The sequence below is a fragment of the Metopolophium dirhodum genome, chromosome 3 (assembly GCF_019925205.1).
Source record: "Metopolophium dirhodum isolate CAU chromosome 3, ASM1992520v1, whole genome shotgun sequence".
NCBI lineage: Eukaryota > Metazoa > Arthropoda > Insecta > Hemiptera > Aphididae > Metopolophium > Metopolophium dirhodum.
The window spans coordinates 40,472,825-40,497,931 of record NC_083562.1 but is presented as its reverse complement, the minus strand read 5'-3'; the positions used below and the strand labels follow the sequence as shown (position 1 = coordinate 40,497,931).

General features: G+C 29.7%; 1 protein-coding gene across 1 annotated transcript in view; it reads left to right on the top strand.

Annotated features, from left to right (window-relative positions):
• Positions 1–5,359: 5,359 nt before the first annotated feature.
• The window catches only part of LOC132941186 (sodium-dependent serotonin transporter), a 31,623-nt gene continuing 11,875 nt past the window's right edge, over positions 5,360–25,107 (top strand). Inside the window, exons 1-5 of the mRNA XM_061009124.1 lie at positions 5,360–5,520; positions 13,020–13,291; positions 17,266–17,400; positions 24,394–24,607; positions 24,807–24,945. Coding sequence (XP_060865107.1) covers positions 13,024–13,291; positions 17,266–17,400; positions 24,394–24,607; positions 24,807–24,945 — 756 coding nt within the window. The 5' untranslated portion in view covers positions 5,360–5,520; positions 13,020–13,023. The remainder of the gene's footprint in view (positions 5,521–13,019; positions 13,292–17,265; positions 17,401–24,393; positions 24,608–24,806; positions 24,946–25,107) is intronic.

The window sequence follows — 25,107 nt, the reverse complement described above, 5'->3', positions numbered from 1 at the left end:
AAAATTAAATAATGCATCTCCCGTATTCTGTAATGCAATGATGTCGTTGTGATACTATACCTACTCCAAATTTCAGCAGTTAGGCGGAAAAGGCTTTAGGGCAGAGGTTCTAAAACTTTATGAGGTACGACCCATTGACTCTTTTCAGAACATTTTTTGGCGACCCACATTAGCGTCACCCGTGAAAAATGAAAACATAGCGCTATATAGGTGTATTTTGATTTTTGTGTACCTCGGTTCACGGGAAAATCGGCGTAGGTGTACCTCGATTTGTGAATTAATTCGACTGAGATGGATAATTTGCCTGTAGTGGACTGGATATAGGCATATAGCACTTGATATATTTTCGAACGTGGGGTCAAAATATACTCTCTAAAACTTTTCTGATAACTCTAAGAACAAATTGAAATGTCCATTAAAATCGGCCGAGTAGAGCATTTTTGAGTAATATATGTACCTAAGCTTTAAACATACATTCAACCCTCATATTTGTTTTAAGATTAAATTTCTGTATTCGAGGCCATAAACGTGACGATTTGATGCAGGATTTTACAGTTAATCTGCTCGAGTAACTAATGGCATTTTGGATTCCACCGCGAATATCAAAATTCTTGTGTGAGCACCTGTTTAAAATGCAAATGTTGAAAAATTCTTTCTTTCCTTTTTTCCTAAATGGCGGTATACGCGAAGGTACCAGAAATTTTTTCATGGAGAGTGGAATATAAAGATTTTAATAGACATATTCAGTATACACATATATTCATATTATAATAATATACATGTTGTATAGTGTACAAAATTTGGTATCGGGAGGGATATGACCCCTCCCCCCACTGATACGCCACTGGAAGGTACCATGCAAATTTAAAGTCTTTAGGTATCACAGCTTAGGCTCTACATTGATCAGTCAGTCAGTCAGGACTCAGGACACGTTCGATCATATACATAGTATATGTATGTTATGTACTTATGTAATACGATTAATTTATTGTTATAATAATGTTATCACTTAAAAATATGTAAATATCTGTCGACTTTGCGTTTATATTATTAAAATAAAAATAAAGTATTAAAAACTAATGAATTATGATTTACAATAAATTGTCTTCTTATAATTAAGTAGTAATTGCGCGATGATAATTGTTTTAAAACAATATTGGAATATTTATTATTGCAGTGATATCTATTCGGCTATAGCCTATACCACGTATTGTTCAAAGTAAATAAAAGCTTTTATTCACTTAAAACAATAAATTAGTATGATATAATTTACAGGCAATGGACTCTTAAATAATTAATCATTTATAATACTATTATACATTGGTATTAGATATATATGCATAGTTTAAAAAATACAAATCGCGTAAAATAATAATTAAATTCTGATTTTACGGTTCACGTCTCGCACTGAAAAAAAAATATTTATATAAACCAATTGTTTTTTATGCCGTTAAAGATAAATAAAATACCTTAATATATAATGAATAATTTAATATTTATCAATATAGTTTTACTTGAAAAGGAATTCCAGTTCAATATACATCAATGTGAAATACGAATATAGATAGATAAATTAAGTATTATTTGGTATAATCATATAATATTATATCATATATTATGTATATTTTTATCCTATAAATATTAATGTTTAAAAAGTTATTAATTTATAATTAGTATATTTATTATTTTACGCCAATGTTAATCTTACTATACTTAAATGATACCTTAAAATATAAATCTAAATAAATTCCCTTGATCAGGGCCGGATTTAGGGTTCTTCGTATTCGCGATAATTTTTTAACAACGGGAAAATAGATAATTTGTTACCTATTAATTTTAGGAATACCTACCTAATATTAATATTTGGATAGTAGTTTATCATGGGTTTTTGCAATGGGATTTTTCTACATAAAATAATAAAACTATAACATTATTTATTTATAGTTAAACTAATATTGATTATCTTTGTAATAAATATTGACGTTTGTAATTTTGAGCGGAGCGAGGGATCTATTGGTTTTACAATGGTGTTTATTTTTTTTTATCCTGTATACAAAATTTCTACCAGAAGGAGTGCTTCGATTTCAACATATAGATAGTATCTTTTCTCTTAGCAAATCGGATCGAGATGGTACTTTAAAGAGATCATTTTTCGATTTCCTCAATAGTTATTTAACTCCATGGGAAAAACCACCGACAAATTACAAAAAAACCGCTAAAAATGGGATTTTAATTTCTAACGCTCCGTTTATCACCATAGAAACAAATAATAAAAAGGTGGATAAGTGGATGTCGCTCTGCTGTACAGTAGGTTACAAGTGGGTCACTGTAATGGATGGTGTTAAATTTGAATTCAATGATATAATATCATTGTATAAGAAAAACGATTCTGAGCGAAAACGGTCAGTCAGCCTATGATTTTACCAAGTATATTTGATGATATTATTGTGAATAAAGTAATTTATATATAACCTATTTACTCGGAGCCTTGTTTTAAATTTTCAATCTTTAGCCATAAAAGTTAAACATTTTATACATTTTTAACCACAAAATAATTAATAAATTATAAATTTGATAAATGTTGTCAAAATTTGAACTTTAAATGCTTATAAAAAAAAATTGTGCCTATGTATTTTTAATATTTTTCAACTGCTATTAGAACGATATATCAGGAGCCTTATATCAAATTTTCACGCTTTTTTACCCAACAAATAAAAATTTATTGATATTTATAGAAAAAAAAACTAAAAAAATTGAAAACTGACAATGTCCGTAAACAGCTCAAAAAGAGTCAAAATATTTTCAAAATTGTACGGTGTATAGGAAATGCTAATATAAACATTCAGTGAAATTTTCATGTATCTACAGTTATTCGTTTTTGAATTACAAGAAAATAAGGAAATCGGTACATGAGAAATCGAGTGAATATCTAATGTTGTAAAAATATGAATTTAAAACGCTAATAAAAATTTAATTTGACTTTCTTGTAGAAATTTTTTTTTTGATAAAGTTAGACAAACTTATGAGGAATCTTGTATTAGATTTTAAAATCTTAGATTTAAAAAGAAAATTTTTTATGAATTTCTAACTCAAAATAATTTGCAAATTTTTGTGATTTTTCCGTATTTTTTCAAGATTTGAACTTTAAACGTGTATAAAAAAAAACTGTGACTAAGGATTTTTAATTTTTTTCATCTGCCTTTGAAACAATAACCTAGGAGCCTTCTATTAAATTTTCAAGCTTTTTTACCCAACAAATAAAATTTTATTGATATTTATAGAAAAAAAATTAAAAAAAACTGAAAACTGACAATGTCCGTAAACAGTTCAAAAAAAGTCAAATTATTTTCAAAATTGTATTGTGTATAGAAAATGCAAATATAAACAACCAGTGAAAATTTCATGCATCTACGGTCATTTGTTTTAGAGTTACACCAATAACCAAAATCGATTTTGTTAAAAATCGATTTTGCGTAAAAATTCCCGTTTTTCCTTAATTTTTCTTTTGTTTTTCACATCGCTTTTGAAAACTACTGGGAAATTAAAATTTTGACCTCCCCAATGCACCAACGATATTCACTTTCCCATCGAACAAGATACTGAAGTCGAAAATCGAAGCATTATTTCGACTACTTATCGTGTACACAGACACAAAAATAAAAAAATAAAAAAAAAAATAAAAAAAAAAATAAAAAAAAATAAAAAAAAAACACACATCATTGTAAAATCAATACATTCATCGTTTCACTCAGAATCTAAAAAAAAAAAATTTAAAATAAAGTTTTTAGTTATTTTGTTGTAATTTATAATATTAATTCAACTTACAGGATGTAATAAAATATAATAACAATATAAAATATCCAGACTGACAAACCGTCTCTGTTCAGAATCGTTTTTCGTATACAATGATATGATATTATTGAATTCAAATATAATACCATCCATTATACAGTGACCCACTTGTAACCCACTGTACAGCAGAGCAACATCCGTTTATCTGCTTTTTATTTTTTAACAATACATGCATTTTCTTATAATATTAATTATATTGAATGAAAGCCAATTGTTGTTATTAATTTATAATGTCTTAAACCAGTCGAACAATTAAACAATTCATAGAAACTAGACAGAGATGTATAGCTGGAAATATATTATATATCACATTCGCGTATATATATGACTCGTATATACAATGTACAATTTTCAATAACCCATACCCGATCGTTCTTTCATATGGAAACGGTGTTATACACACCAGGCACCACGTCATGTCATAGGTACTACCAAATAAATCTCTGATCATAATTTCTGTGCACTACACATATTATATTATTATGTTTTTTTTAAATTATTTACTGATTATTGTAAAAATTCCATAACCGGTACCACCCACCACTAATAAAATAAAGTTAATAATTTTAATCAGAAAATTAAATAGTCATATGTACCTATACTTATTAATAATTTAGAATAAGCAATATACGCATGTACGATAGTATGCTGTAATGCTGTATGTCATAAAGTATACTATAAACCATAACCATTCGTAATCAACAAGTTCTAAGTTGTACAATAGCTTGAAAAATATGAATGGTCACAAACTTGCTACTTCATATTAAATTATTCTACTAAATTTAATTGGGTTAAAAATGTAAACAGATGCTCCAAAGTCATTAAAACAAATTATATTTTAAATCTTCTAAAGATTCAGAAATATAATGTTGATTATGAGCATATATTTTTATAGTAGGTATACCTAATATTGTCTTGAATTATATATTTTCAATACAGGTGTTTACTAATTTTTTTAGGTATAGTATATTAATAGTATTTTAAATATATTTACCTAACATTCTAAAATTTGTAAGTATTATAGATACAACTATAATTTTAGGTATATACTGTATAAATAATAGTTATTGATTCAACTCGAATGCTGTTTTTTAGATCGTGTTACTTTATATAATATTATTTGTTGTCGATTTTCTATTAAATGCGTTGTTTAAAGTATAAAATTCATCAATACAGTCGATAACACCTTCTTATACGATCAACATAACAAATACGCGTATTTCCGATTTCGTTAAAGTTAAATGTGCGTGATTCGTATAGGGTACACCACATATTATTGCAAACGTATTTTTATTTCGTCGAAAACAATAAAATATAATATATCTTGATTAATGAAGTTTGTACCGCCGCATAGTTTTCCGCCGGTATATACCTACACGACCACTAACAAGGTTAAAATTGCAAAATGTTTACGGACATCTGGTTGTGCGCATGCTGTTTTAAAACGTAAATGACCTCCCTCCTTTCTTTTAAACTTCCATGCATTACACGGGACACCGAGCGACTGCTGTAGGGAATGATATTGTCCGGAAGGGCTTTAACGGTTTTTGGGTGATTTGAGTTTGGTCGCAGTGTATTTAGCGCGCCGGTTACAGCCGCACTACTGCACCGGCGGCACGCGCCATGCACTCCTTGGTCGTCACTTCTCGCCAACTCGACCGCCAACAGGTAATATTTTACTTACGTAGTTCATTTTTCGTATATTATTATTTTTTCCACATCGTTTTAATTGTATTTCGTAAATATATTTTAACTATACAGTGTGAACGTTGGGTGGGTTTATTATGTCGATATCATATTGTCTACAGTGTTATAGTATTGTGGTGTACCGTATTTGATTGAAAAATATTTATACATTTTTTTTTTTTTTTTATTTCCTTTTATGATTAAATATTTTTATTATTTTAACGTTATTTAAAGGTGTTTAATGGACATTTTTTTAATCCACTGTTCCAAACCACTGAATCAGTTATAGTTATAAAATATTTTAACTTAACTTTTTTTATTTTATCGAATAAAAACTGATTTTTAACAATAATTATTTGAGCGGTCACTTAAAATTATCGTGGAATAACACGAATAGAGAAATCATACATTTAATTTAATTCGTGACTACTGAGAGTACCTACTAGTTAAATCAAGTTAAAGAAAATAAATGTTTACAATATTTTAGGTTTTTTTTTTAGAATTACTAAAATAAAACAATTGTCCATATTATTGTGATTTGTTGTTTTACTCTACAGTTTTTTCTTAGGTAAGAAATATTTGTCAACATCCAAATGTGATTTTGACAATAATTGTCTATGTATATAAATACTATTCATTAGGTACAATTTGATCGCGTGATTATTAATTATAATGACGGTTTCATAATTTCACAGTTTTTTAGGTAATGTATAAAAAATGTATTAATTTTTTAATTCATCAAAATAATAACTGTAATTATTATTATGAAGAACAAAATTGTTTTATATAATTACTCTATAATTGTCTACATATAATATTATAATTTAATTATCTCTTATTTAAGATACTGCGTATGGGTTCGTTTTACTTTGGTTGCAGAAAAAAAAAACAGTGCATTGTATTATTAATTTTAATTTCATAGTACCTACTGGTTTTTTTTTTATCATAAAAACCTCGGTCCCCAGTTTTCAATGATAATATCTAGATATTAACATTAAATTATTTTAGCAAAAAACCGATTTTCGGTAGAATTAGTTTATTGTACGTGTTCATAATAATACTTTATGTTGTTTTTTTTTGTATTTTCTGTCTTTTGAACAAAACGTATTTAGATTTTTTCAAGTAAGTAGTAATAACTTTCTACGAATCTTAAAATGATATCAAGTACATATTAGTAAATTATTTAATTTATAGGTACACCAATGCAATACAATTTTAAGTTTTCAAAATAAATCTATGAATAATTATTTTGTGAAAATTTGTTTATTTTTCCAAGTACAAATTTTTAGAAGTATCATACTGCTGGCCACTGAGTATCAGAGTATAGTAAATAAATTATTGTATTTCGTCTCATAAAAATGCAATGGGTATTTTCAATAACTGATAATTTTGAATTCAAATAACATTATAGAATGAATTTAGTACATTTTTGGTTTATAAGCTACAATTTATAATACTGACAAGTGACAAAACGAACTTGCATTAAGTTAGGATTTACGACTGACGATCCGACGATCGAGTGTATTTTCTATAATTTTTAGAACCCCCGTAAGTATGGTTGGTTTAATTTAATTCAGGAATATTATTCTGTGTAGGTACCTATATATTATTATATTCTTGGAAAAACCATACTAAAACAAACAATCAATTTCGTCAATCGTCTTTAAAAGCAAAGCGTCGAATGTAATAATATAAACGAACGAAAAACAATAATATAGTTCACTCTGATCGTCTTTGTGCTGCAGCTCTGAGCTCTCCCGATTCGGTTGCGAATCCGACAGTTATTATTGGTGGTCACATCGCTGTCAACTTCCGATTCCTATATATAGACGAATTAGTACCCTCCATTTATTTACGCATAATAATTATTTTATTAGTCTCTCCTAACAAAAGTTTCCTCGATGAGCCACGGAATTCAAACATATGAAAGATCAAGGCACTCGTTCAACAGATCCACTTGTTTTTTTGTGATATTATAAGACACGAATATCGGCTATAATAACGTTTATTTTTTATATACATATTTTTCTCATCAAACGGATAAAAGTCGCGGCTTTTAGGGACGTTTTTTTTCGGAAATATCACGCCCGTCGTCCATAACACTGCCTAATACTATTATATTATTGTATGTTATATATCATATTATATATGTATATTGTTGTGAAAATGTAAGTCACTGCGGGTCCCGTGTCATTGGCCTTGGCGACAGTCGTGGTAACGGGCTTATAATACAACTTGCAGCCTGCGGTTAACACGGGGACGACCACCACGTATACCTATAAGAATTGAATTAGAAAATATCGATTAGCATTTAGCAGTGGTATGTAGGTTTATATACGCATTTTTTTACGCTCTTTTATCCCACCTCCAAAGGTATATCGCGTGTTACATATTGTTATATTAATATGATATTAATAGATAATACCGTCGTCGTGTAATGAATTTTGTGTGATTTAAATAGCCGTGAGATGAAAATAGCGTCTCCTTTATGTTCACGAAAGCTGGTCGGAGTAAAATATAATATATTATAACGCTTGGGTGCGGCATTTTACGCCGACCTCATGAATTTATTTATTTTTGAAGTCTTTGCAAAGTGGCCGCCGCAGTTCTTAATAGGAACTATTTTAAATTATAATCATTGTATAAACCTTATTAATTCTTTCGTCGTATATATTACCTATGTATATACATCATAAACAACGTATTTGCGGCGCAATGAAAATGCAATAGGTAAGGTACGCATCGCATTCCATCGGTTGATGGATCGCACGAATCTGTTGCGGTTCGCCGAGATACCTTCTAAACTTAAATTTATTCTTTTACGAACACTAAGGTACATTTTAGAAATGAATATGATTACCTCCATCAATATAGGTATATGTTTCAAATACTCGATTTGAATTATTATGTCTATGTTTTTATAATAATTTGAGGTTTTCGGCGAATTTTCAATAAAACTTTGTTCTTATTTGATTTCGAAAACAAATAAATATATTTATGTTTTAAATAAAGAAATAATTACCATTTAGGCCAACAATAATCATTGTCTTTAAACAATGCTCATCTTGTCTATAAATAATGGAGATAATAGGAAATAATAATTGTTAACTTTGTATACCTATTTTATCTCTTTAAACACAGATGTATTTAACTTTGTAATTGTTGAGAAATGATAATTTGTATTGAGTATTTCCTTAGTTAAAAATAATAAAAGTTCTCAAGACAATGTCATTAAGCCTGCAGCTAACAATTAGAAATATTAACTTAAACATTTTTTAATCAATTTTCTTTCACTATAAAAACGCAGTAATTTTTTATTTTTAAGAGGATGTTAGCGCACTATTTGTTTTCTCTCTGAGCCACGCGCAATATAGTACATTTTACGTTCACAATAATCTTTATAATCATATTTAAATTTTATAAGAGGTAATTTCACTCTAATTTGAGAAATTAATATGATTATAATCATTATTTTGAACGTAAAATTTGCTATGACATTCATGGGTCAGAGAGAGAAAACAAATACTGCGCTGCATTGTCTTAAGTTCCTAGTAAATAATATGTCTTGGTTCGTTATTAGCTTTAAATATTTAAAACTCAAATCCACTAATGTTCATTTGGATTCAAATTTAAAAGTTTATGCTGTCAACAAATAACCCGTCTATTTATACACCGATCGTATCATGAAGCGACCATTCTAATACTGATGACAAATTTGTATGTAATTAGACGATAGTACTCCAAAGTTTCCCATGTTGTGTACAAGTATCCCTGAAATTAAGGACTCCGTTTTTGCGTTTTACGCAATGCGTGACAAATAATTAATCGAATACCAACAATAGCCGAAAATAAAATGTACTTATACCCAAGGAGCCGAGTTAAATGTGTTACAAAAGAAGAATGTTGAGTAAGAAATGTTTTAAACATTTATAACCCACGAGATAATTCAAATTGTTTTTTGTAAAAGTTTTTTATTCTGAAAAGTTCGTAATTGATTCCAGTTTTTTCAAATTAGGAAAATCGTGAACCACTTGCATGAAAGGCTTTACGTTGTTTTGTAAACATATGTGATTTAGAGTTCAACTATACCCCCGTTAGTATTATGTGTCAACAAATAAACTTTTTAGTCCAAAGGAAATATTATTCATCGGTTAGCTAATTTCAATTAATTTTCAAACCATTGGGTCTTATTAAACAAAAATCTAAGTAATAAAAGTAATAAAAGTAATTTAGTTTAATTCAAATAATAATTTAGTGTCTGATGAAATTAAAACATATTTAATTAAAATTTAATACTGTATCAAAACCATTTTATAAACAGCTAAAAAATAAAAACAAAAAAATAATAACTTTAAAGAACTTAAATTTATGGACTGACGCTCCTTGAGAGTTGAGATAACCTCGAAGGCACTCCAATCATAATATATATTAGAAAAATGATAGTGCAAGTTAGCTCGTCGAGATTTTCTTAGTCTAATGATTAATTAGTACTTAATGTTGTTATTATTAATTCATTAGAAAAGTTGTTTACATACTTTTACGATTTCCGCTTATAATTAACTGTAAAGTTATTATAATCATTGAACTACCTATGGAAAGCGTATTTAGTTATTTGTCTTTTTTTTGTTAAATCGTTTTATAGTTTGTTTGATAGTTAAAAATGATTTAAAAATGTATAATAATAATTGATATAATATTATAATGTTTATTTTTTAGTGTTGTTAATTGAATTGTCTTGATATTTTCTGATTCTATTTTTAAAATGTTGCGTTCATTGTAACATGTATAGATGAAAAATAGTTATTGAAAAAACGCGATTTATTACTCTCTGTATAATATTGGACTATTATGACAAAAATAGTATCAATACTATCTGTATCCGATCAAAGGTCATTATTGTTGATGACATTTTTATAATATTTGTTGCCTCTTTGACATTTGTGTTATGGGTTTGACGTATTATGTTATTGTTTCCTTTCATTTTTCTCCACAAAAATATTTTAAATTAAATTAAAACCTTTTTACCAGATTTGGGAGTTTTGAGGGTTAACTTTAAATATGTCAGTAAATTCCTATGAAAATACCGAAAATTTATGTTCAATGTGTTGTTGAATGGTGCGTTATTTAGGAATACCTACTCTATGTGTGTAACTCTCTTGTATAACTTATAAGACATTACAATATTGAATATTAATTGTACCCACTGAAAAAATTGTTGTTTGGCACGACGAAGCGTCAAATCGTCAAGTTTTAAATGTTTTAAAAAAAACCCTATAATCAGATACATCTAAATACCTTATGAGTAAGGTATATGGAGGTATATCCTGCATTCTTGTATTATAGTGTGACCAAGTTCAGACGATTATCAGATAACCGTCTAAAACCAGTTTGGTCTCATGTTAACTGGTCATCGTCTTAACTTGGTCGCACACTCACACTATACACACATGCATACACATGCAGCTCGAAGTTGAATGTTGAAATCAATGAAAGCTTAGCGAACTTAATAGACATAAAATATGGTGAACAAAGATAACGATTTTTTGACAAATCTTTGTATTTATCATCAATGCCTTTTCCGTTAAATTCTCAAAATTATTATTTCTGAAAATTGTGAGTAAAAATAAATACCGAAATTCGGATTGCAAAATATTTTGGCATTTGCTCTTCAAGTTGGACTTTGTACATGAGTATAGGACCCAGCGGCGCATCGGTAAATGGTACATAATAATGTAAAATACGAAAACAAACAACGGCGGTAGCTGCGGGAAACCTAACCGCGTGCAACACAACAACAACAATGATAATATAATAGAAGGTAGGTACATAACAATACAAACGCGCGTACGACGACGACGTAGCTGTATAGTTATTTCGACGGCCGTTTCAAAGTTTTGGACGAGACACGAGTCGGCGGCGGTGGTCGGGCGGGTTATCGCACGCGTCATCGCTCTGTCATTTCGGGGCTTACAACGAATTTACTCCTACATACACGTGTACACAATATTATGTACCTGCATACCGCGGCTATGTTGTTGTACTACTTGTACTTGTTATTATTATTATTCTGGTGCTTCTATATTTAATAATAAATATAGTATACATAATATTATGTACACGTAATAATATAATATTGTAATGCGTAAGTCAGGCGTCACTGCTGATAACAGATTCATAGTCGATTTCGACGATCAAAATGTAATATTATTATATACATACCGACGTATATTATATATGATGCTGCCGAGCGCTCCGACCACGGCGCGGGGCGAGGTCCTCGTCATTCCTGCGGCCGCGCCAGTCAACAACAGCCAAAGCAGCACCAGTTATGAGCCCTGTGAGTGACAAACGATCTACCTTTACCTCCACCGTCTGTATTATACATCATATACACACAAACAAACACACACACACACAAACATTATACTCGCGCGATACGACGACTTCTAAGGACTATTTATCCGAGTATACATCCTCACCCTGCGCCCGGGACCTGCCACGCGGGTATTTGCCCATATTATTATTATTATTATTACGTACAGGGGAAAACAGATTTTGAAAACGACGATAAAATAATGCCCGACGATATTTCATTAACGACGCAAATGCGATCTGCAGACGTTTGCTCGCGAAAAATATTCGTAGAAACGTCCCCGTCCCCTCAGCTCGATCGAATGTCCTCCACCGCCACCGCATAGTCGCCGCCGGACAACCGACAAACGAGCACTGCACCGAAATATTTACCGACGTAAAAATCAATCACTCGCCTTTTACAAATGATAACTATTATTATTATTATTATACTTATTTTACAAACCTTTGATACGCGCACGTATTATAATTCGAATGATCGATGATCTATTTATGTATTTTTTTTATGTTTTACTCGCGACAATAAATCAGATTTTTACCAGCGCATAAATAACAAGTGTTTTCAACAGCCTGCAATCGTATAATATTTAATATACTCGTACTATGTATATTATAGATTTGTATAATTCGGTCGGTTTGAATGTCATCGACGAACACGAAATGGAAACCGAAATAAATGTTAAAACATTTTTCACTATTTTACTAAAACCAGAATATTCAAATATTCTGTAGATGTTTACATCTCAGCTGTTGCAGTGTGTGTTGAAAATCACCAAATAATAAATTATGGCAACACCATTGCTGCAGTTTTAAATATAATAATATCATATAAGGTATATTTAAATTCCGTGGAAAACATGTGTCTGTAATTTATTTGCAGGAATTATCTGTACAAATCCTTAGAGCATACAACAGATATAACAGTAAAAAACAGCTAAAAAAATAAAAACAATAATAGAATAATATAATTATTATTTTCATGTATACCAAAATCGGATATTGACGTTTTATGGTTTTTTATTGTAATACGTTCAATGATACGTTCAAACGATTAGCTATATAAATGTATATGCATAAATCTTAAATCTTAATGTTCATGTTGATTTCAGTGACATGGTGATGGGTGAGGGTGATGGTGAAATGGAAGGCGGGGGTGGCGGGAACGACGAGTGTGTGGAAGACGGCGATGAAGAGTTAGTAGCAATGATGGGTCCACCTACAACGTTTTGTGGTAATAACAAGTGCAAGAAAATCAGGAGACCTCTGCCACCCCGGGAGACGTGGAAGAAGAAAATCGAATTCTTGTTGGCAGTAGTCGGTTTTGCTGTCGATTTGGGCAATGTGTGGAGATTTCCTTACATCTGTTATCAGAATGGCGGAGGTAATTATTATTTTTTATTTTTTAATACTTTTTAGATTTAAGTTCTGTAATAGGTATACCAATAACCAGGTATATTAAGAACGATTTAGCCATTTAGGTACATTTTCCGATGAATTGTTTCTATTTTAAACAACGAAGAGTCGAAACATATAATATAATATACATTAGGTATATCATTATTAGAGTTTTATTAAAGAATTACATTATTAAAACATTAATTGTATTAGTAAATATAATTGTTTTGTTTTTTTTATCAACTCCTAAATGTATTGATAAGTTATTTATCGGTTCATTTTGTTATATTTAACAATTTAATGATTTTAACTTGACTTTATATGGTATCCAAATCTGGGGCCAAGCCAAACCATCCAATATAAGACCCATACAAGCTTTCCCGTCTATATGTCTTAGACAAATAACTGGAGCCCCATGGTATATGACCAACGACGCATTACATAAAGATCTCCAAATCCCAACAGTCAACGAAATAGCAACTCGTCATTACAAAAAGTTTCACTCCAAACCGCACTCGAACCAAAACCCTTTAATTTCCCGCATGTCCTCTATAACCATCCCCAACAATCCTCCGAGGAGGTTAAAAAGAAAATGGCCAAGAGACGCTCTTGCCTAACGGTCTCCATATTATATGAACCCATCAAATTAAATAGGAGGTACTGTTGATGGACGGTTTTTCCCCCTCAAGACATTCATGTCATTTTAATATTACCTATGTTATCAAATTTACTTATTGTACAAATTGTATAGATTGTAAATATGCTTAAATAAATTAAAAAAAAAAAAAAAAACTTGACTTTAGATGTTTAAATTGAGTGCGTTTGATCTATGATCTATAGTTATGTATAAAATAGAAATATTAAAATAAATTATATAACAACTTTTTGAGTCCTCACTTAAGTTTGGTGTGAACTTCAACCATTAAAAACGTACGAAATTAAACTATAACTCCTAACCTTCTAATAGATTTGTCAAAGGAACTAATGTTAAAACATTTGTCAAAAATACAAACTTACAATTGTTTTAATATCTGACTAATTTATTCATGTTATCTTCATACAGATATTGTATTAAAAAGATAATTTTAACTTTCAACGTTAAAATAGAATATAGGTACTAAATGCATTTAAGGTTAGTTGAAACAAAACAGGTATGAGCTGCATACATTTATACTCACGTAAATATTAATAATTATTATTTATTGTACGTGGTTTTTATCAGTTTATTTGTTTTTTTTGTTTATATTTATGGTTAATTTATCTTTGTGATAGGTATTATAAGATTTAAAATTTATCAATTTTTTTTTTATTATGTCTAGACGTGTAGTATTCATACCATTCGTGCTGCGTGCTCAATCGAATATGTAGAGCTACATTTTTTTAGTACACATTATTTGGTAAACAACTCTTTACCGAGGGAAAACGTCATGTAGTAGGTTGTAGAATCCCCTTTTACAAAATTATGGTTTCGTTGTAAGCTCTGTAATTTTTATTAAAATTAATAATTGAATTTGAAATAGTCCAATAAATACGGTTTCTGGCAGTTTGTAATAAGTGGAAATTCGTGTACAAAAAAGCAAAACGTTTTGATGGAGGTAGTAAAGTAGTTTCAAACCCAATATAAATGTTTAATTGATTGCTACTGTAGAAATATTAAGAAATCATAATATTACTGAGACAAATTGGTAAACCGTATACATTGTTATTGTAATAATAATAATAATAATAATTTTTTTTTCTGGCTACCAGCAGTAAATATAAAATACATCAGTTTTAGCCTGTTCTCTATAGGTCAACTGGACAATACCAGTTTTGACATGGTGTTTGTCAAAAATATAATTATTAGTTGGCCGAGGTTCCAAATTATTAATTATACTAATAAGTGATAAGTAATTTATTCATTTGATGCATGATTTGTTTCAGTTAGTACTTAGTAATTATCTTATTATTATTATTCGTCTATCTACATTATACATGTTAAACAAATTAAACATTAAAACGCAATACATACATCCGTATTCCGTATACAAAAATGAATTTATTAAGTTACAATTTTCGTTTTGTTAGCGACAGCCAACAAGAGTACTAATAATATTATCGTGCAGAACTTGGAACTATGATTTATAATACCATTTAAAATCGGTTTAAAAATTTTTCTGTTGTGTGATTGATTTTTGGGCATAAAGTAGACAATATATGGTATACCTTTATTTATATACTACCTACCACAGAATATTATTGTTACGTGAGTTTATGTGTTATAAAACAAGTTGATGAAAATTAATTTTTTCTATATTTTGAATAATTACTAGTAAGTTGATTATTCATTTGTGTGCTACTATGATGATTGAAAAGTCTTATTCATTTTTCGTCGTTAATAAAATATGTAATACTTGTCTTAAGAGTGTCGGTGCCGATTTTTCAAATTTTCTGAAATTCTATAAAATTTGAAAATAATATTTTATATTTAAGTTAGGTACTTCCTTAATTATATTCCCACTAATCTACAGCTCGATACCTATTTACCCGGAGGTTGATACGATGTATTATATCAACAAAAATGGCTTCACAGGAAAAACCCTCACGCCCTGTAGAATAGTCGGATTTCGTTAAATTTTTTTTTTAATTTAAAAAAGAGAACATTTTTCAGGTCGGATCAAAGGCTGAATTTTCATTTTACTTTAAATAGTGGTAGAAAAAAAAAACAAATATTGTGCATTATTCAAATGCATATTTTAGCTTCTTTAATTATAGTTTTGAAAATCGGGCTGTAATATAACCTGCAAAATGTTCTCTTATATTTAAATAAAAAAAAACTAACCAATTCTGATTATTCTACAGGGTGTGAGTGTTTTTCTTATAAGACAAGTTTTTGTTCTATAAAAAATGCACGGGCTCCGACGTCCATAAGTAGAAACATTTGGAACATAAAAAACCACCCTAAACTCGTATTGTTATTGTAATACTAATGTATACATTATTTAACTAAAGAATTCAATATGTTGTATAAATATTTAATTAACATTTTTCGCGGGGACGGGAAATGCAAAAAATATAATATTAAATAAAGGTAATATAATATAGGGTTCCAACAACATCTAGAACCGATAGTCATACTTAAATAATATAATAAATAGATGTTATTTTTATGCGGTACTTTGTCTGCATGGAAATTAAACATTGTTTCGATAATAAACTAATAATATTGTGTAGTCTTGTACAGGTTTGAAACTATTCGATGATAAATCTCAGAACGAACACGGATGTAGTGATTGATGTGAAATCAATTCACCCGGGTTTTCCCGACTCGGTAAACCGCATCAATTCGCCCAACCCCATTACATTTAAAAGGAAATAATAGTATTTCTGCTGTCGCAGTTTCCATTGTGACGACGATGTGTCTATATGTATTTTAGTATTTGAGATTTATACATATATGGTGCACGGCTCGAAGTTCTAAAGACCAAATGCATTTACTTTCATAGTGTAATTCACACGTTGAAAATATAGTTCATAATCGGTTCAAGCAAGCTGGTTACTCTGTACGATGTATTGTAAAAAATGCGAAACGCGGACACTTTATACGCGAAGTAGTTTTATACGAAAAAATAAGTAAATCTCGACGGGATATTATACGTTGAGACTGAGTGCAACGTTTGAGAAAAAATACCAATTGTAACATGCAAACAATTGTCCTTAAATCCTACTATTACTATATAATAATGTAATATGTTATATTATTAAATGTTTCAATTATTAGGTACAATGTCGTAATAATAATCAAAATAAATATATTATAGATGTACAGATGACTTAAGTGAAAAAAATGTGCCTCCAATTATAAATATGACCGGAAATGCTTTAAAATCATTTTAGTATAAAATATGTTTTTGTGTTAAATATATTGTAATGTCCTCGTTATTATTAAAAAATAAAATAATGTAATTTATTTGATTATAGGTGCGTTCCTTATACCGTACGTGGTGATGTTGGTATTTGGTGGCTTGCCTTTGTTTTACATGGAATTGGCACTGGGACAGTTCCATCGATGTGGATGTCTCACAGTGTGGAAGAAGATTTGCCCGGCTCTTAAAGGTAGGGTATTTAAATTTCCACATTGTCAAAAACAACTCGTGGAATGCTTTGAACGCGTGCAGTAAAGGAATGTTCTATAACGAAACAATTTGCTTGGAGAATTATAAATCTAGAAATAGGGGCAGCCAGCAATAATGCACGTCTTAAATCAATGGTGAAAGAGGAGGGAAACGGGGAAAAAAATAAAAAGGTTTCAAGAATCGAAAATACTTAGGATGAATATCCGGTCTTTTATGATAATTGGAAGATGATCTGCTGTATTGGCCGGAACTTTTGTTTTTTATTCTCTTGTTTTCAGTTGCATTATCAGTAGCTGCACAAAAGAGTAACTAGGAAATTAAAAAATAAAGAAAAGAGAATACAAGGACGCTGGGAGAGAACGAAAAACAATTGATTCCTGAGAGCATTTTCAAGTCTACGACAAACATCGAGCCTTTGAATTATACATTAAATGCAAAAACGTGAAACAAATAAAACGATAGAGCTTATTTAAAACGGCGCGGTATCGAGTAATAAATTATTGGCCAATAGGGAAATATTATATGGTTGCTTCAAATATTTGGTTACTTTACTATGTTGTTTGTATTCGTTTAGTTTTTTTCCCTGTAATATCCCTAGTAAGAGTTTTTCAATAGCCATTGTATTCCGAGTTTCAATAATTGAAAAAGAAAAATACATTCACTCCTAAACACCCGAACAAATAATCGGCTCGTAAATAAAACTGAGACATATTTTAAAATATTGATAATATTAATCTTAGCATTGGTTGTTATTGACAATTCAATGATCTTAAAATCTTGGTTTTTTTAGTATGGCTTACGCAGTGATATTTTATACGAGTTGTTCATTATGATTAGTTGTAGTTGTATATTTTTAATATTAAATAGTCTAACACATAAATACATAATATGTCTACAGTAAATTTTACTGACTAGCTTACATTTTATTCTATTGTTGTCTGGAATTTTGATCGATATTATTCATTTAAATAGACAAATAAATAGATTTAAATAGATAAATAACAAAAGTTCATCTCCGTTGGTTGTTACGATTAATGGTTTAAATATGTTTAATACATCTAGGCAATCAAAACAAAAATATAGGTAAAGATTTGCTTTGTCAAAAAAATCTGCTTTACGAATAAAAGTAATTATTTATAATTAGGTATACATATTTAACTTATTTACTAGATAATAGAGTAACAGGCGTATATACCTAATTATTTAAATCGTAATCGACATTATGTTTGTCTACAATAATATTATCAGAATTGTCTTCGCCTTTATCGAAGTCGCGTAGTGCAGTTGAGAAAATGATTTACAATAATAATTATTATAATTTATTTAACTGTAGAGGGAGCAGTCCAGTATAAGCAATATAAAATATAAATAATTATAATATTATATACTGCAATTTAATCGATATTATCGACTTATTTAAACGTTTTTATTTTTATTGTGTAGTGCTCTTCGGGTGGAATTAACGCACGAGTAGGTCGAACTGTGGACGGGGATAATGTTACATGTCACACGACATGTGATTAAGACATAAAAAAATTGTCGTTGTTTTGAATTTTTGCTATAATAGCTACACGATGAGAATAAAAAAACCGAACCATGATGTAGGACCACGCGGTCTCTGGCCTTAAGCAATTTGCCATTGTCAATATTGACGTTCGCTCTATAACAACTGTTTTGTATATTATGACCGTCGTCGTGACCGTCGCCGCGATCGACTGCTGCTGCTACCCTCACGACAAATATTTACACACCATCACTTAAGCCACGATGGCGCTTAACGTTATAGTCAAAACGATATTCGGTGAAACGGACGAAAATATAATAATATATTATTATAATTAAACAGCAGCAAACAGTTTGGGCCATAATATTATAATGCGCAATCGCGGCTGTCATTGTAAACACAGCTAGTTGACAACCCCTCTTGATTCTCCAAAAAAAAAAAAAAAAATCGGGTTTGTTTTATTGCAATAAATTTTGTTTTCGTGTATACTCGCCATTCTCTCGCATCATTATACCGTCGTGTGCTCTGCTACGTGCCCGTACGTAATTTTTGCTGTGCTGCACCGTAGGCTGCAGAGGCGCAAACGTGCGTTGTCGGTGGCACGAGACAAAGTAATGATTTGGCCAATAATGAGAGGTCGGGGGAAAAAAAATTGTCGTATAGTCGCGTATATGGGTTTTTGCCGATTTTATTCGGATCATCAATTTTTGCCTTTCGCCGTTAGCGAACCGTATCGGAGCGATTTATGATATTTGCTGCACCGAGAAAAATATATTATTTCTATACCTACGGGCTACGACGTATGGTATAATATAATGACAATCGGATTTCAAAAAAACTTTACGGACGTGTTAAAACAGTTTTAGCGTTAATTTACTTTGTCGTTTTGATAGGATAAACTAAGGGCCGCCGCGTCAGTCTGGCTTTTAAACCAATTGATGATTATTTCTCTCTAAACATATTTTAACGTTTAAACAACAATATTTGTATATTAAGTTCTTTAAATAATATTAATATGTAAAAGCCTGCAGCGTTTGTATTTCTTTTTAATTATTTAATTATGTTTTTTCTTATATCGCCTAATCTAAATTAAAATCGTTTTCCAAATGTAAAAATATACAAGCTCGTAACAACGCTTTGATATAATTATTCTGTATAACGATTTACGTGGTGTTATAATTAGGTAATTAAAAAATTGAGATTTTAACCCTTAATTTCGCGTCCGGTGAGAAAACTTTTTTATAGTGCAGTTTATCTGTACAAAACTATTACAATAAGTAAATATGATATTACAAAAATAAAATTACATGAATGTCGGATTGAGGAAGAAATCCATTGGTAACGGTACTATATTAGTACATAATTGTTGGGTTAAAACAAAACTTGTTCATAAAAATCAAAGTATAAAACAACGTAAAAAAAGACCGGTATTCCCACGCACAATATATTTTTGTTAAATACTTTTTTACTGCAGCCAATACCGGCCATAACAAAATTATATGACGTCAAGTAATTATAGTTAAAATGAACATTAAAAAAAAATGGTTTACTCTTAAAGTGTTCAGATAGACACTTATACAGTCAATACAAAGCGTAAAACATTTTACACTATTCTTATTTCGTTCCTATTTCGTTAACCTAAGTCATGTATACATTATTATAAGTACCTATATGTACTTAAAAAAGTTAACTTTTAGGTATTTTAATAGTGTATGAAAAAATATTGAAAAAATAACAAGACACAAATGACGAATGTAATATAGGCACCTAAGCAATACCAGTTCTTTAAAAAAAAACTTGACTATTTTTCTAATAATCAGTGAGGTATGATCAGAATCATTTTTCAGATGAAATGATTTATCATCGCTTTCAAATTTAAAGACATCTGTCCTAGTAACAGTGGCACACCCATATCCTGCAGAAAACTTTTTGAAAATTATGCAGTTTAAAACTACAAAAACCTTTTTATCCTTAAGAATGTTACAAAGTTTTGAGCTCATAATGATATATCATAAAATGTATCAAGCTTTTGATATCTTATTTATTCACTGGATAATATACACTCAATTATTTATTGAAAAGATATGAATCCAAAAAAACGTTTTTATTTTTTTTATTTGGTAATTATCATAATACAGTTTTTTCTATAAAGGAATACTGTAATAAGTAAGTTTTCCTCTATTTTGCACGAGAATATAATTTTTTCAGACCAAGTAAATCGTGGTTTATGACGTGTGGCAGATAAGCTATAATTATTAGGAATAGCTTATCTATATTATTCGGAACAATTTAATTCAAGATCCGTGGTCCGATTTATGTAGTCTTGCGGCATCTGTTGTTTTAAGTTTTCTTACCCATTCAGCAGGTGTTGCGTAATCCATTTTATACCCTTCTAAACCCTTCATAATGACTCCATAAAATCACTATAAGGATTACGCACTATCCATAGTAATAAGTAATATCAGTGTTTTAGAAATGCTGTTAGTTTAATTCGGGGTTAAATCTGCACGTGAATATACTTGTAAACATATAATTATTATTTTTAGTTTATAACTATTCCATTTAAATTAAAAAATGAAATATTTAATCAAAAGTTAATTAAAAGAATATAACGGTATTAAATCATTTAGTAAATAGTATATAATCCTATATACTTAAGTTATTTACATTTTATTTATTATTTTGATTCTTAAACAATTTGGTACATAGATTGTCAACTGTTCTAAGTTATAATACCATTATAATAATTGTGTTTGGTGTTGAATTTCATAATTTTGTTTCTCGGACTTCCTTTTGTATTTTGTATTCAAACGCACAGTCCACAGGTATTTTACTACATAATATACACTACGACGATTAGGTGAAATAATGAATTATTTTACATAAAGCATAATTGTTCATATAGATTGTTATTCACAGTAATAACATACGACTGTTTATTATTTTTACAGATATTAATTACATTTTTAATTCGAGATTATTATTGATTGCTTTTAAATGTATAATACTAATTGATACAATAAGCTTTTGTCCACCAGCCCCTTACTTTATATTGATTAAATTAATTAATTTTTGTATTAAAATTTAATAATAACAGTTATTTGTGTATATTATGTGGATTTATTAATAATTATTATAATATGATATTTCCATCAATATTGTTTGGCTTCTTTTTAATTTGATATAAAAAAGGTGAGTGTTGAATAAAATTAGTTTTAATTCTAATCTATCTTAGATTTTTAGAGTTTTGTTGGGTTTTTTCCAGTTCACCTGTTATTAAATATTTTAGGTTTAAAAAAGACAAATGGTACTAAAAATCTCTTTAAATAAATAGATCAAACTGTATAAAAGTATATTAGGTGGTATACTGTGTACAGCATTTGGGTTTAAGTGTTTAGTTATATAGTAATACACTATTCAAAGTTAACATATTACAATGACATTTTCAGAACGTTTGAATTTGTTACTAAGTCAGTTCAAATAAGTAATTGTTTGTTTTAACATTTAAAACCATAATTTCTAGGTAATAGTTTTAAATACTGTATAGTAAGTGTTACCGTGAAATTCAAAATTAACGTTGTATTGAAAATAACGAAACATTTTCGAGTGATTTAAACTTGTGAAGAATGTTGATATTTTTTAATATTTGTTTTAACCCTGATCATATTTTCAAAAAGTATTTAACATTTTAATAAAAACAAAAAAAAACATTGAAATTCTGAATATATTAGTAATTAATGGTATTTTTCTTAAAATATATATTATATTATTTTTTATATTTCATTAAAGTGTAAATATGGACAGTGAAAAACTTGAGTGTTTTCTTTAATTTTATATTTCAATGTAATAATCACGTTTGTTTTATATTTCAGTATGTTAGTTTGAACTTTCTAAATACATTTTAATATTAATGTCTGATAAATTTAAGAGGAAACATTCGTTCTCGAGTTGTAGCGTTTTGTTTAAAATCTGGAATCGAATAAATGTCGCGAAATTAGTCAACTGACGATACACCATTTAGGCCCGTAATTCAATCTTTAAGTCATATTTTCGAACGCGCGTCGCATATTATATTCATCACTAACTATTAATTCGATACTATAGCGAAGGCGGCCGTATCTCTTGTGTTTACCTAATAAGTATTTGCAATTAATGACACTATTCACAAACAAGTCCCTTACAACGAATACGGCGAGGCAGCTATATCGGCCGGCTGAAGATGTCAATTTGAAACATTGTTCGAAAAATCAATCAAAATTGAATTTCGCCGCACACTGCAACTATACTGTACAACTTCGTCGTCGCGCATGTGAACTATTAGCACAGTCGGTCTCACATTTAACGTTGGATTTCATATCATTATACACAAACCGTCATTTCAATATATACACTTTGAAACGTATATCGTTCTATACAGCAGTCATTTTCGAAAATGTAAATAACATTTAATACTTATTGATTACACGGAATATTATTAAGCGCAGGCACTACAACTCCAGTATGTATGTATAGGTATACAGCGGGGAAAACGCGTGTGAAATCGTTCCTTTTCTCAGCTTTATACGTCGCGACTCAGTATTTTAATTCCACCATTCCGCGTGACATTAAGTAAAATATTGGGCGGGGGAGTATGAAACGTTTTCATTTTTTTCATAGTGTTAAGTTTTATTTTAGCTATGGAAGCGGTTAAATCGAATCACATTTGAAACCATCGCGGTAAATTCGGCATTGGCCGTGGTGAGGGGGGCGAACATTTAACTCTGATCATATTTTACTTTTCCAGTGACACTATTTTATAATATGCTTATAATAATAATAAATTGGGATAGATTTGATTTCTTTATAAATTAATCTAATAATTTCATACATCGTATACGGCGTGTATAATATAATATGTACAGGCGCATAGTCTATTATAAATTATAATATCCCTTCCGGTTATGATTTATTATTGACACTATTTTGCGAAATATATTATCATTACATTTTACTGAAGATTTAATTTGAAACTATAGGTATAGGGTTTGTTGTGATTTATTCAATATGTTTGTAATGTTTCTGTATTTTAAATAAATAAAACCGACACAAACAATTATTAACTATCGACACGTCATGGTTCTACATAAATACGGCAATGAATTAGATCATAAATATACGATGGTTGTACAGTTGTATAAACGATTAAAGTCAGCTAGTCATTAATTTATTACTAGCACACATAATAAGTATTATAATTGTGTAATTTTAATTATTTGTTCGAAATTATTTTTAAAAATTTTAATCATATTATTGGGGTTACCAAAAAAAAAAAATACCGAAACAATGGTTTTGGTTTTGTTCGATTAAGACAAGAAATGAAATATTTTAATTTTCTAAAGTAGGTATTGGTTTTCAGAAACTCGACATGCGGAAAATACGTATTATTTATTATTGCTGAACAATATTATACTGATGTTATTTCTTTGTCAGGTGTTGGATATGCAATTTGCCTAATCGATATGTATATGGGCATGTATTATAACACGGTGATCAGTTGGGCGCTATATTATCTGTTTTCGTCGATGAGATCTGAACTGCCCTGGACCAGTTGCGACAACCCGTGGAACACGTTGAACTGCACTCCGGTGACCAATTTATCGGCATTAACCAACGTTTCGACGAGTCCAGCTAAAGAATTTTTCGAGTAACCTAATTTACTTTTATTAATAACAATTATCGTTGTAATAATGTTGAATTTTAAACGTGACATTTTAAATAACATGTACTATGCGGCATGCGCACGTCCACGAATGGGTGGAATTATCACCTTTCGCGTGTATCTATTTTATAATTATAGGTATATATTATATACATAGTGTATGACGTGTGAAAACTATTTGCAGGAGGAGCGTTTTGGAACAACACAGAGCCGATGGGTTGGATAGAATCGGTCCGATAAAGTGGTCGTTGGCGTTGTGCTTGTTGGCCGTGTTCCTATTGGTGTATTTCTCTCTGTGGAAGGGAGTGAGAAGTACGGGTATGGTAAGTATATTGTATATTATTATGGTGTTGTCGTTTAAAAATGTTTCACCCAAACGCCCGCGTGGACACAGATACAAACGACTGGTGATCCCGCGGTCACCACACGATTTGTGGTCTTGTATGTATATACCGTATATTGGTGCGTATACATTACGTACCTGT